Here is a 12031-nt window from a genome sequence, read left to right on the forward strand (position 1 = left end):
GAGATAGTATTGAGCTGGAATTGATATTGCATGAAAGCCATACACGTAGCGTGGGTTTCCGATAGCAGCGCGACAAACAGTCCATTTACTGGTGGAATGAAAGTGCAATTTGCGGCGGCTGCGGCCTGCGGTCCGCCCGTTGCACCGACACTGTTGTTATGGACAGGTCAGAACAGCTAGCTATTTTAATACTACTAATTCTATTAAGAAAATGTAAACGTTACTTACGTACGCCTGTTATTATTAAAATATGTTTATTCATTTTTTACCAAGGATCGAGATTTGACAATTTCTTCCTATCTGCTTTATTATAGAAAATCTATTTTTTTGATAAATCAAATTTCAATCGTTGACAGGCTAAAAACTTGATAGATTGGTTATTAATAACAGCCTCTCAAGGATACAGATATCTTCCTTCTTAGTCCGTTCTTTATATTATAAACTTATAATATCAATTCTTATATGTAATTCGTTTATACCTAGCTAATACGATCAATCGATCATTGGCAAATTTGAAATTTGGCAAAGTTGTAGTCTGTCTGACTAATGTATTTAACTAAATGCAGGCTACAAATGAGCTGATAAAATAACATTAAGGTACCGGAAGGAAAAAGACCGAATTGCGGTGACGTCGGCTGCGGTCCCCACCGTATTTTCAGTTTTGTTTTGTACAAATCGAACAAATGAAAAATAATTTAATCCGTCGACCTTATGAATAAATAATTTATTAAGTGTGAAAAATATAAAGAAATTATATTTTGTATAAATATATTAAGGTTACGTATATATTAAATACATATATGTTACTTTGGTGTTTAGATGTAGATAATTTGAAGGTGGTAGAACCCTTGTGGTTCGACTCCAGCGGCACCACCGCGTTCTACCTAATAACAGCAGTGTTAAGCGCTGCTGTGTTCTGGTTTGAAGGGTATGGTAAAGGAGACATACTTTTTCGAGGCGTTCCAGCTTAGTCCTCAGGGGTAGCGGCGTACCTGTGGCCAACAGGTAGGAATATCTAATCCTATCTGAGGTTGATTACAGATGTCCATGGGCAGCAGTAGACACTTACCATCAGGTGGAGTGGATGCTCGTATGCTACTCCTATATTATAAAAAAATAGAGTATACTTACATGACCTACGTGTATTAGGTACCTATAGGTATTACCTACTCTACGTACCATTGCATTAAATGTCCAATCTTTGATGGTTGCGGTTTGCGGTACACTCGCTGCACCACACATGTGGCTGATCGCAACCATTATGAACAAATTACTTTTCATTGTTAATTTTATTTTTATGCAATATTGGAATTAATTATCAGTAAAAGCTACCTAATTAGTACGTAAAAGCTATATTGCTACTTATTTAGTGTGAAATAATACCTAATTGAGTTGACAACTTAGTCACAAATATGTATGAATCAGCCCTTATAACAAACTTATAACAAACTGAAGTATATTTCATTTGCATGTATATCTGCAATCCATTCGCCTACAATTCTACCTAAAGTTACCTATTTCATAGAAAATGTTACAGTTGTTTAAGTCATGCGTGTCTGTGATTGTTATAAATAATTGACATTTAAAATACACAGAACAGTGAAGATACCTAAATAATTACCTACCCATTTTCAATCAGAGCTGTTTTATCTTATACGTAAATATTACGTAAAGTAAATAGTTCTTATGCTATATATGACTTAATAAAGTTGTATTTATTATTATACAAACCTACGAAATAAACGTAGATATGACATTCCTTACTCGTATCTAAAATAGGTACCTATATCTACCTACACAATAATATTTGAAATAAAAGCTCAAGTCTTTAGAAAAACTTATGTCTGCAATTAGTAATATCATACCTACGTACAAAACTATTTATAAATACACGCGTTCCTATTTAAATTAAGCCATCAGACAGGTTTTTTCCGAGAGCACATTCATACGAGTGCTCGGTATTCAAAAGGCTCATTATGTTAATTCGTTCTCGATTCACTGCAAATCCGTGAATAAAATTAATGTGCATTTAAACGGAAAATACGAACAAAGCCAATAAATGCGAGTAGCTCGGGTAACACGGCGATTTATCATTTCATTTGACCGCATGCATATTGTTTATCGTGTTAATTTTATTTGTTGCTTTCCGGGCGGCTTATCGACTACAATAATTATAAACGTTGTTATTGAATCGAAACCGTAAAGCGTTGGAATGTGGCAACATTTTTGGATCTCTATTTGTATGTAAAGCGGTCGGCGCTGTAAGCGCTCGCCTCATAATTTATTACTTTCATCTTTATTGAATGTTAATGTACGATTCATTCATGACCAGATAGATGAATTTAAATAGCTCTTTACGAGTTAATGTTACGGTACAAACAACCTGCTGACAAACAAGTTAGAACGAAATCATTAATATCTTATAATAATATTAATATAGATGGGTACCTAATTAATTTGCAGGTACATCTCGAGTAGATATTATTTTAGTATTAAGTAAGTTTTGGGGTCGGTGATCTGCTTAGTGGATACCCTGCGTACCTATTATATGGCTACAGGCATTCTAATGAGCGTAATGAGCTGTAAGGGCTAGTCGTTGATTATACCCAAGCAAAGTAAATATTAAGCATTAATGAATTAATCGTACGAACAGAAACTACTTAATAATTATTTGCTTACTCTACCTTACTTTATTTGTAAATTGACTATAATTAATTCTAATCGATATTTTATTCTTACAGACTGAAATTGCGAAGAGGTTAAATGCAATAATAGCTCAAATATTACCGTTCCTGTCCCAAGAGCACCAACAGCAAGTCGCGTCGGCGGTGGAGAGAGCGAAACAGGTCACAATGACAGAACTAAACGCAATTATTGGGGTAAGTTTCATATAAATCTATGACTCACTTCCAACTAACAAATTCTTACAATATTTTATAAATTCCATCCAGCCGACTCAGTTTAATAAGTCATAATAATTTACGATCCACAATGTTTAACAAAGCTGCGAGAAAAAAGTTGTTTATACAAACGCTTATTTTTCTCAACTTCAACAACTCTAGACGCATTGCAAACACCGCGTCACCATTAAATATAATCCTCATTTATGTTTCTGACAAAACATTCTTTTATATGTTTACCAGCTGTTAAATACGATTTCTGAATGTTCTTGAGTCTCTGGCACGAAAATTATTTTCCCGCACCGTTCGCGCGAATCCCATTTAAACAACACGTGTCTTGTTTGTTCAGTCTGGGTTGTAAATGTGCCATGGAATGTTTAGCAACGCTATTGCTACTCGGCTGATTGTGGCATCTGTCCAAACAATCCGCGCTTTCCGTCGCCCATCAGCTCTCGACGCTCACCTTTACATTAGTTGCACACATCTTATTGCAACAAGATGTATGATGTGTTCAATTTGCCATCGGAATGCGATTTGTTACGTTTATAGTGACACAGAATCTCTGTTTGAACGTTCATAAGCAATCCACGTTTTCTTCGCAACGAAAATGTGTTAATATGCGAAATACTTCACGCCTACTTTCTTTTAGCTTTTAAAATACAATAACTTCTTAATGGCGTGTTCTACATTAACAAAATTACTCTGAAGCGTTCCCGGTTCACCTTAATACAAGTTAATTTCGCTACGGAAGATGCGTTATACCGAGGAGGCGATAGAAATTTATCAAGTTAGAACAAGTGAGTACTACGTGTAAAGTAAGTTCATTCCGTGAAGGCAGGGCGCTTTCAACAGGTCGAAAGTTCGACGGTCGTTAATTAAACGATCTAAGCCGCGCAGCTCCACTTGGCTGTGATCCAACCTCGGGGAATTGATAAAATTGCCAGCAACTCGAATAACTTTATGTTCAATATAATATATTTCGTTTTATTACGCTGATGGCCTCCGATTTCTCACGCCGCGGTCGTATCTAATTAGCATATTTTATATTTTTGAGAAACGTGTGAAATATTTTCGTTTAGCACACGACGCGGTGAGAATATTAGTGTCTAAAATCTAATGAGTTCGCCAACATAGCCGACACATTAGTGTTCACTTCAATTTATACATGCGATGCTAAACGCAGTCTCGGCCCACGAATTAGAGCCCACTCTTAAATTGCGTTTGTAACTAATTTCACAATACACTAATTGTGTTTTTAGCCGATGGGCGTCGTGAGGACTTCATTGCCGTTTATTATTACAACGGGTCCGAGACGCTCTCGGCGTCGCCGGGCGTCGTTAGCGTTGCCTAATCTCGCGTTGTGTAAACGCCTCGAGCGCAAATAGGTGGGTAAGCGCGACTAAAATAAATCACTTAAAAGATAATGAGTTCGAAAATAAAGCGGTGAAACTCTCGTCGCTCATCAGTCTGCGGCCGATAGACTCTTGTGAATCTTGAATCTTTGGTGCGCTGCCAACTCGATTAGTACACTCAGCACTCGCCGCCGACGACAATGTTTCTACCTCCGGCTGACATCGATTTATTTTGATACTAATTCAAAAAACAAGAAGCCATTATGTGCTCGTATACAAAGATTTTAGTAACACGTATTTTATTGCCAGCTGCTGGCAGGGACGTTACATATGCGAATGATATGTTTATGATACACTTTCGCCTACTAGCTGCTCAGTCAAATTTATGTTTATCAACAATTATACCAATGAAAGTAGCCTCTTTATAAATTTCTTCCTAATTTTCGTTGTCATTTCTATTGCATTATATAGGTATAGCACTTAGTACTCTAACTTTATCCGGCAAAATACTGAAAGTCATTCAGCGCACCCATCGAAGTTCTGGCTTACCGTATCTATACATTTAGATATAGATTGCCAAACTGCCTTAGAGAAACCGGCAAAACGCAATATCGCTCTCCCCCTATAAAACACTCTAATTTAAATAAAAAAGCGGCGCCACCTTCCGTATGTCGGTCCTTTTTTATTACGAACCTTTTTTATTTTCGGGTCAGCTAGGGATCAAAGGGGCTCTCCCTCGAGAGACCGCCCGGCCCTCCTTCGTCTGATTTGCGACCATTCCACCGCGCGCCGATTTGTGAAGAGGGAATACTCCTCAAATTGGGGACTGTTTGCCTGCCTATTAAAATCACTTACCGTTTCAAGTGTTCCGGCGAAATTTAAACGTCTCGTTTTATGGCGCCTCATTTGCAATTTTCATGTTTTCCTCTTTAATTTTGTTGATGTTATCGTTACACAAGGTAACCCGAGAATTAATACCATTTCTTTTTAACGTTTCCAATTCAGTGAGCAATAAAGTCTCGCCCGATCGGGTTACAAATCAAGACCGTCGAATATGGTTGGGGCCAAATAAATGCCAGGTGAGACCGAACGTGCGAAAATTCTTGAACAATAAGCAAAGCAATCGGTGGCGTGTCGTCGCTCGCTATCGGCGGGTACATCATTTCTCGTTTTGATTTTATTCCGCGTCGACGGCCCCGAGGGGCTGCGTCCTCCGCCGAGGTAATAGCTTCCAGATACGAGCTCCCTCTCATGCTCACCTATACATGACACAAATGTTCACATCGAAACAATATTCACGTAACTTCTACAGATCGATAGGACGTGCGACCTCGTGTCACAGATACGCGTCTCGAATCAGATAACGAATCTCTTAATGCATACTAAATATTCTGTAATGCCTACGGTACTTTTGTTTGTAATTGAAAAGCCGGATCGTTGACACAAGTACGCGGTATAAACAAGTGTATTATGCGTATCTAGTTTATGCAACATTATCTCGAGAGATATGTGAGCAAACACGAGCGCTCGCCGTGTAAATAGACCGTATCTGTTTCCCCGTCGATGGCTTTATAAACAAGCGACTCGTGAAAACATTTCTATCTAGTTTACGCCGGGTGTCGCGCCCTCTGATAAAAATTACTACGGGAATAAATCGGGAGTGGGGCTCGTCGGTGGCGTGCGGCGGGTGGGAAACATGAATTTGTCATTTTTTCCGAGGCACGTTCGCGGGCGGTGATAAATATTGCATTGCAGCCGTTCGGCGCTTCTTGCCTGCGACCCGTGTCGTTGCTCGCTCGTATTAATTTTTCCGTTGCCACATTTAAGCTTGTTTTTATAAACATCAAAAAGCGATTCTTGTGTGGCTTCCAATGAAATTTCGTATTCACTGTTATCAGCTTTACGATTGAGGCTGTTTTCTTTCTCATTTCGCACTTTTTTGTTCGGAATTAAAATGAGTAATGGCAGTATTTATCTTATCTGAGGTTTCTAAATCTTTTATTGGGGAACGGTAATTTAATATTATAATTTTGTCTGCCTTTAAAAAGATGTCATCCTAGCTGTTAAAAAGTTACTGAACTTAAACATTTCTTTTAAAATGTATTATACTACGTACTTCAGCTTTTTAGATGTGATTAGACCTTTTCTTTAAAGTGTGCACGTGTCTGCGCGTGGGCTCTGAGGGATGTAATGGAGCGTGCACCCTCGGGAACATTTTCCCCTTCTACCAGCATTCATTCTTTCGTCATGAAGTGACGAAAACATTTTACAGAATAGGTAGGGGCAGTTTAAAATAGAATGAATGGAGAAAACTCAAGAAAAGGTTTATGAGTAAAAACACTTTATTGTAACTGAAATACCTCTACAAAATGTAAAGTATATATATTGAGTAGGCTTTCCTAAGATACGTAGTAGGTAGTTATATTTAGGTAGTGTAAATACGGGGTCGGCGGACTTGTTGCGGTGTGGTTAAGTGTGACGTTGCAAAAATTATGACTTATCACTTGATGTCATCAAGTATATGATTGTCTTGTTTCCAAGGATTACCTACGTACTTAAGAGCTTATGTATGAGAAGAAAAAATGTTGTAATAAGTATCTAGTAGAAATAACAGAATTAAAGCCGTGATAGCCTAGTGGTTAAGAAACTCGGCCTCTTGATCGATGGGTCCGAGGTTTAAATCCCAGGTCCATCCTCTGAATTTCCAAAGTTATGTGCGTATTAGAAATTAATTAGGTATCACATGTTTAAAGCATGCAGGAAAACATCGCGAGTAAACCTGCATACATGAGAAATAAAAAAAAAATGTTTTCAAAGTCATGTGAAGTTATGTGAAGTCTACCAATACACACTTGGACAGCGCGGTGGACTAGGGCCTCCTTCTCATTCAGAGAGGAGACCCGAGCCCAGCAGTGGAATAGTAATGGGTGGATGATGAAATATAACGACTTATATTGTAATATGTAAGCTTCCTCTGACTTTAGAGCTAACGCGGATGACGCTCTTGTTCGACGCTTTAGGCTCGAGCACTTAATTGAACCGCATATTCTGAAGCGCTACTATGCAAATCTAAGTAGTGGCATCTCTTTAATCTATACGTGCTAGACAAGTGTCTTCATATTTCAAGGGGAGGATATTCTGGTGTAAAAGTTATTAACGAGCGTGTAGTTCACCTGATGTTAAGTAATAAGTAGGTATAAGTAATATAAATATAGGTACCTAAATGACGTCAAATATGAACGCATTTCTGTTACCTATTAATTACCAAATTACAACACCTCATTAGTCTGCCTTTCGACGATATTAAGATAAGATTAGCAATGCTATCCTGTAAAGTAACAATAGTTATGGGGGTGCTGATTCATAGATCGGACTAAAATACCTATTACTACCTACGAACTTATTGTTTAAGAGATTCTTAAAAATTCCTACAGATTCCTAAGTCTACATTTAACTTCTTTCCTAACTATAATGGATACAATTATATAATGTTCTACTTGTTTATAGTTTTTATGTGTATAACAGCCTTGATGTGGCTGCCTAATGGTGCGTGCGTCCCCACATCACCCTCTCGATATTCAACCCTCTTGGAGAAAGCATTCCGGTTAAAACATTAATCCAATTATTTTTTGTAAAATGATATACGGTACTGAATAAACCCTCTTGAATTATTTTAGGTTTAATTCGTTTAAAACGTCAAATAAATCAATCTTTTTATAATGTTACCTTCTACTTCATATGGATTAGTAATAACTCTTGTCTGGCAATCTAACTTATGTATCTCGCCAAATGTATGTTTCATAAACCCCTCACATTCTTTATTTTTATGTTGAACCAGACCGTGAAAGTCGGGCAACCGAAACGAATCCAATATGATACCCCATTTATTTATATTAGCCCCGTCCGGAGTAGTGATTATACCAATGTACCCACTCTTCCCCTTAACATGGTTCATAAATCTTCTTTTTTGTTTTCCACGTCAGATTTTTCCATATAGTAGCAGCAACAATAAAGTGTTTATACAATCGTTTATTGCTTACTACGAAATCAATCAATCTATTGTGCAATCCGTCAGATCCTTCCGAGACGAAGTGGAAGAGCTATAGCTATAATAGCAGTTTAATGCGCCACTAACCTCCAACTAACTGCTCTTAATTATTTAAGTGTATTAGAGTGGAAACTTTCCTCTTCTCGATAGCTCCCATTAAAACGTAACTAATTGTAGGTTAATGCTATAGATTACGCTCGCTTGTTTCTTACTTAGCCGCTTTGTAATTGCTTTGGAAATTAAGATGCGTTATGACTTGTTCTAATCTTCTAACTCGTCTAGACGTTATTTTACTCGTATTTAAATATTATTCATTGTTTTGTAGACTTTCTGTAAAAACAACGTCTGTACGCTTAATATAGTCATTCTAATGTGGGTGTTAACCTTTATAAATGAAACAAAACAAGTGCGACGTTAATTTAAAAGCATAGAAAACATAATCAGATGAATAAATCGTTCTCACAAAATATTTTATGCGAGGGGAAATATTTAGCGTAAAAATCTGCGCTCTCGGCGTACGATATCCATTTATAAATGGAGTATAATCCGCGCGAGTATAGACAGAGGTAAATGTGCCGTGAAAACCCAAACGCGGCGAAGCATTTTTCTCGTGACAAAAGCTTTCCAGGCGCGCCTCTGATGCTCGACCACATTCCGACACCACTATGCATAATATAATGCCTTTCTACTTTACTGACACAATGTTTATATAAAATTCAAACTCTAAGTTAAATTGTTTACATTGAAACAGATAACAATCTTTTTAACGTCAAATATAAAATACGAATATAAAATAAAATACGAACGAAAAATCTGTGACAAACTGTGTGTAGAGGCGAATGGAACTTTGCATTGTGTCCATACAATGTCTTATATAACATCAAGAGTAAAGTTATAATAATAAATTTCTTACACCAGAAGTTAACTGTTAATACTTTTAGTAATTTAATATCATAAATTCCTCCATAATCCTCCTTTCCGAGCGAAGATTATAAACGTAGCTTATCTCTTTTACGCTTCCATCTTTATCGTTTATTTTAATTAAATATCCAAAGTTGACGTCTAAAATGTTAATACTCTAAACTGTATTGAAAAACACTCGCTTATCCGGTACCCGCTGTCTCCGATGAAACTTGAGCAAACTTTAATTTGCAGATAATACAAACTGCGAAGTTTGCCACGAGATAAGTAAACCGATGAAAAAGTCGTTAGGGGGAAAGAGTCTGAGCCCTCCGAGACGAAGTGCGAACCCTAGCTACCGTTTAATCACTTCTGAAATAAAAGCACGCGAGAAAAAATATCGTGGTAAAGCATGAACGCCACGTTATTGTCATTCATAACAAGCGAGTGGGTGGCGGCGGGGAGCGGGCGGCCAGCGAGCGCCTCTCAATGGCTGCGGGTCGTGTCATGCCAGCCGTTTCGACGCGCAACCCTTTGTGCTTCTGCCTCTAGCTTAGTTTTCTCGCCTCTCACAACCTACTTTTAAAGCACGTTAACTTTTAATAACGTGCTAACTGGATATTTGATATTTTGTCGACGCTTTCGTAATAAACTCATAATCTTCATATAAACAATGTTATCTTTCAAGCCTACAACTACGCATTTATCAAATAGCTATTTGTCTGATGACACTTTTGTGAGACTGTCAAATGTGTTAATCTTCCTGAGTAGTTCCAGCCGCATCCAATTAGATACAAAGCGAGTGGTCACTTACACTTATACATATTAAAATCCCTTAGTAAAAACGTACTTCAGCTAAGTGGCGCTCGCCACCTCTTGACACACAATAAATCACAGCCGTGAGCGGCCAATAAAAAATATGTTCCACCCTCTGCGAAAAACCAATTAATTTTCGGCGGCTAAATAAAAGATTGTGTTCGTCGGGGCGCGAAAAAATCGAGCTCGACAAAACGAGCGGGAAGAGGGTAGCGAGCTCTCGCAAGCGCGGGAGCGGAGTGAAGTGCGGACGTGCAGCGGGTCGCAGCGGATAATAATAAAGTTAAACGAGACGAGATAGAAACGGGAAGCGCGGGAAAACGAGGAAAGTGGAAAAAGGGGAATAATGGAGAAGGAGTAATCAATTTCGCCCAGTCGTCGCCGCTGCCGGCGAAACTCTCATTTAAATTTTAAAATATCGCTGCGTCGAGGGGGACTCGTGGAGGACTTTTTAATTTGGCCCGGCACGGTTTAAAAATGCACGACGTTCTGCGGTGACACATCAATTCACTTTGACCGCCGACAATCTAACTAAAACCACGACGGACGGTAATGTCTGAAAAGTACCCTACTTTGTTGAGACGGTTATGTAAATCGTGAACACTTTCTCCTGTGCTCTTTCAGTATTGTAAAAGAATACCTACGATGTATAAAATGTTAGCGCTTCTTTTAGTATCGTTTCATTCTTTAAAGTAGTGTTGCCCAAATTCAGTCTTGGTCTTGCAGTCTTGGTCTTGTTCTTGCGTTTTTGCAAGACCAAGACCAAGAACAAGACCGCGTATTTTTAGCAAGACCAAGACCAAGACTGACCGTGCAAGACTTGAGCAAGAACAAGACATAGCCTGCAAGACTCTTGCGGCATGAATGGCAGGTACTCGAAAAATTACATAAATTTCTAATAAACTTTAAACTTTTAAGTACAAAACTTGGTGGAGACAAATATGTTACATTACCGCTAGTCATTGTATCATTCAATCTCTTGCTAGATAAAATTGAATCTATGGTAAAACAGTTAGATGAGAAACCTAATCGATCTGAAGTGGATGAAAGGCTCATTCTAGCTTTCCAAGCAGCTCGAGACAAAATGCTTAAACATTACAAGAAGAGCAACTGGATTTATTGTACTTCTTTAATTTTAGACCCAAGGCATAAGGCTCAGACTTTTGACCTGACAATGTGGGGGAAGCAACTTAAAACAGAAAGTCTGCGCAAGTTCAATGAACTTTATGAAGAATATAAAAGTCTACACTCAGTGAACAAATCTCTGGAATTACCAGAAAAAGAAAATCAAGTATGTGATGAAGATGAAGACGTAATAGACTTTGATAAACTCTATGAATGTCCCTCGACGTCATCTGGATCTTGTCTTCAAGGCTTAGTGATAGACGAGTTGGAGGAGTACCTGAGAAAACCAAGAACTACCAGCTCGGAAGACATTTTAGATTGGTGGAGGACGCATGAGACAGAGTATCCGATTTTATCGAAAATGGCCCGTGATTTTCTCTCAATACCTGCAACTTCAGTACCTGCTGAGAGGTTATTTTCTAAAGCATCATTAGTAATTAGAAAACATAGAAATAGGTTAAGTGATGAGTCAGCCAGATGGTTACTTTGTATTAATTCTTGGTCAAAAAAATTGATATAAAGTATCATAACCTAATGATAAAGCTGTTGATTAGTGTTGTATTTTATTTTTTATTCAAATAAATGATAAATCGTAAAACTCTTTTATTAAATTTCTTATAAGTTGAGGGTTCAATCTCTTTCTAGACAGATAAGTATTGTTCTTTAAAATACAGTCAAGTTATTGTAATTAATTTGTTTTTTTACATGTTTTAGCAAATGTAAGCTTATAAATCATAAATGTTTATTAAGAAACAGTTACTTCCATGGAAAACGACATATAGGTCAGTTGATTTTTCGAATTTCTTATCAAATCTTCAGTTATTTATTAATCTGCTTGATCTTTACTATGGCTATGTTAATTCAAGCTCACAATGTTCCAATTCTAATAC

General features: G+C 37.7%; 1 protein-coding gene across 1 annotated transcript in view; it reads left to right on the forward strand.

Annotated features, from left to right (window-relative positions):
- The window catches only part of Gro (groucho), a 59472-nt gene that overhangs the window by 24444 nt on the left and 22997 nt on the right, over positions 1 to 12031 (forward strand). The window contains exon 5 of the mRNA XM_073081875.1: positions 2742 to 2879. Within this exon, the coding sequence (XP_072937976.1) occupies positions 2742 to 2879 (138 nt within the window). The remainder of the gene's footprint in view (positions 1 to 2741; positions 2880 to 12031) is intronic.

Source organism: Epargyreus clarus, unplaced genomic scaffold, assembly GCF_041222505.1.
Source record: "Epargyreus clarus isolate Ecla_fem2 unplaced genomic scaffold, WU_Ecla_fem_2.2 ptg000017l, whole genome shotgun sequence".
Taxonomy (NCBI): Eukaryota; Metazoa; Arthropoda; class Insecta; order Lepidoptera; family Hesperiidae; genus Epargyreus; species Epargyreus clarus.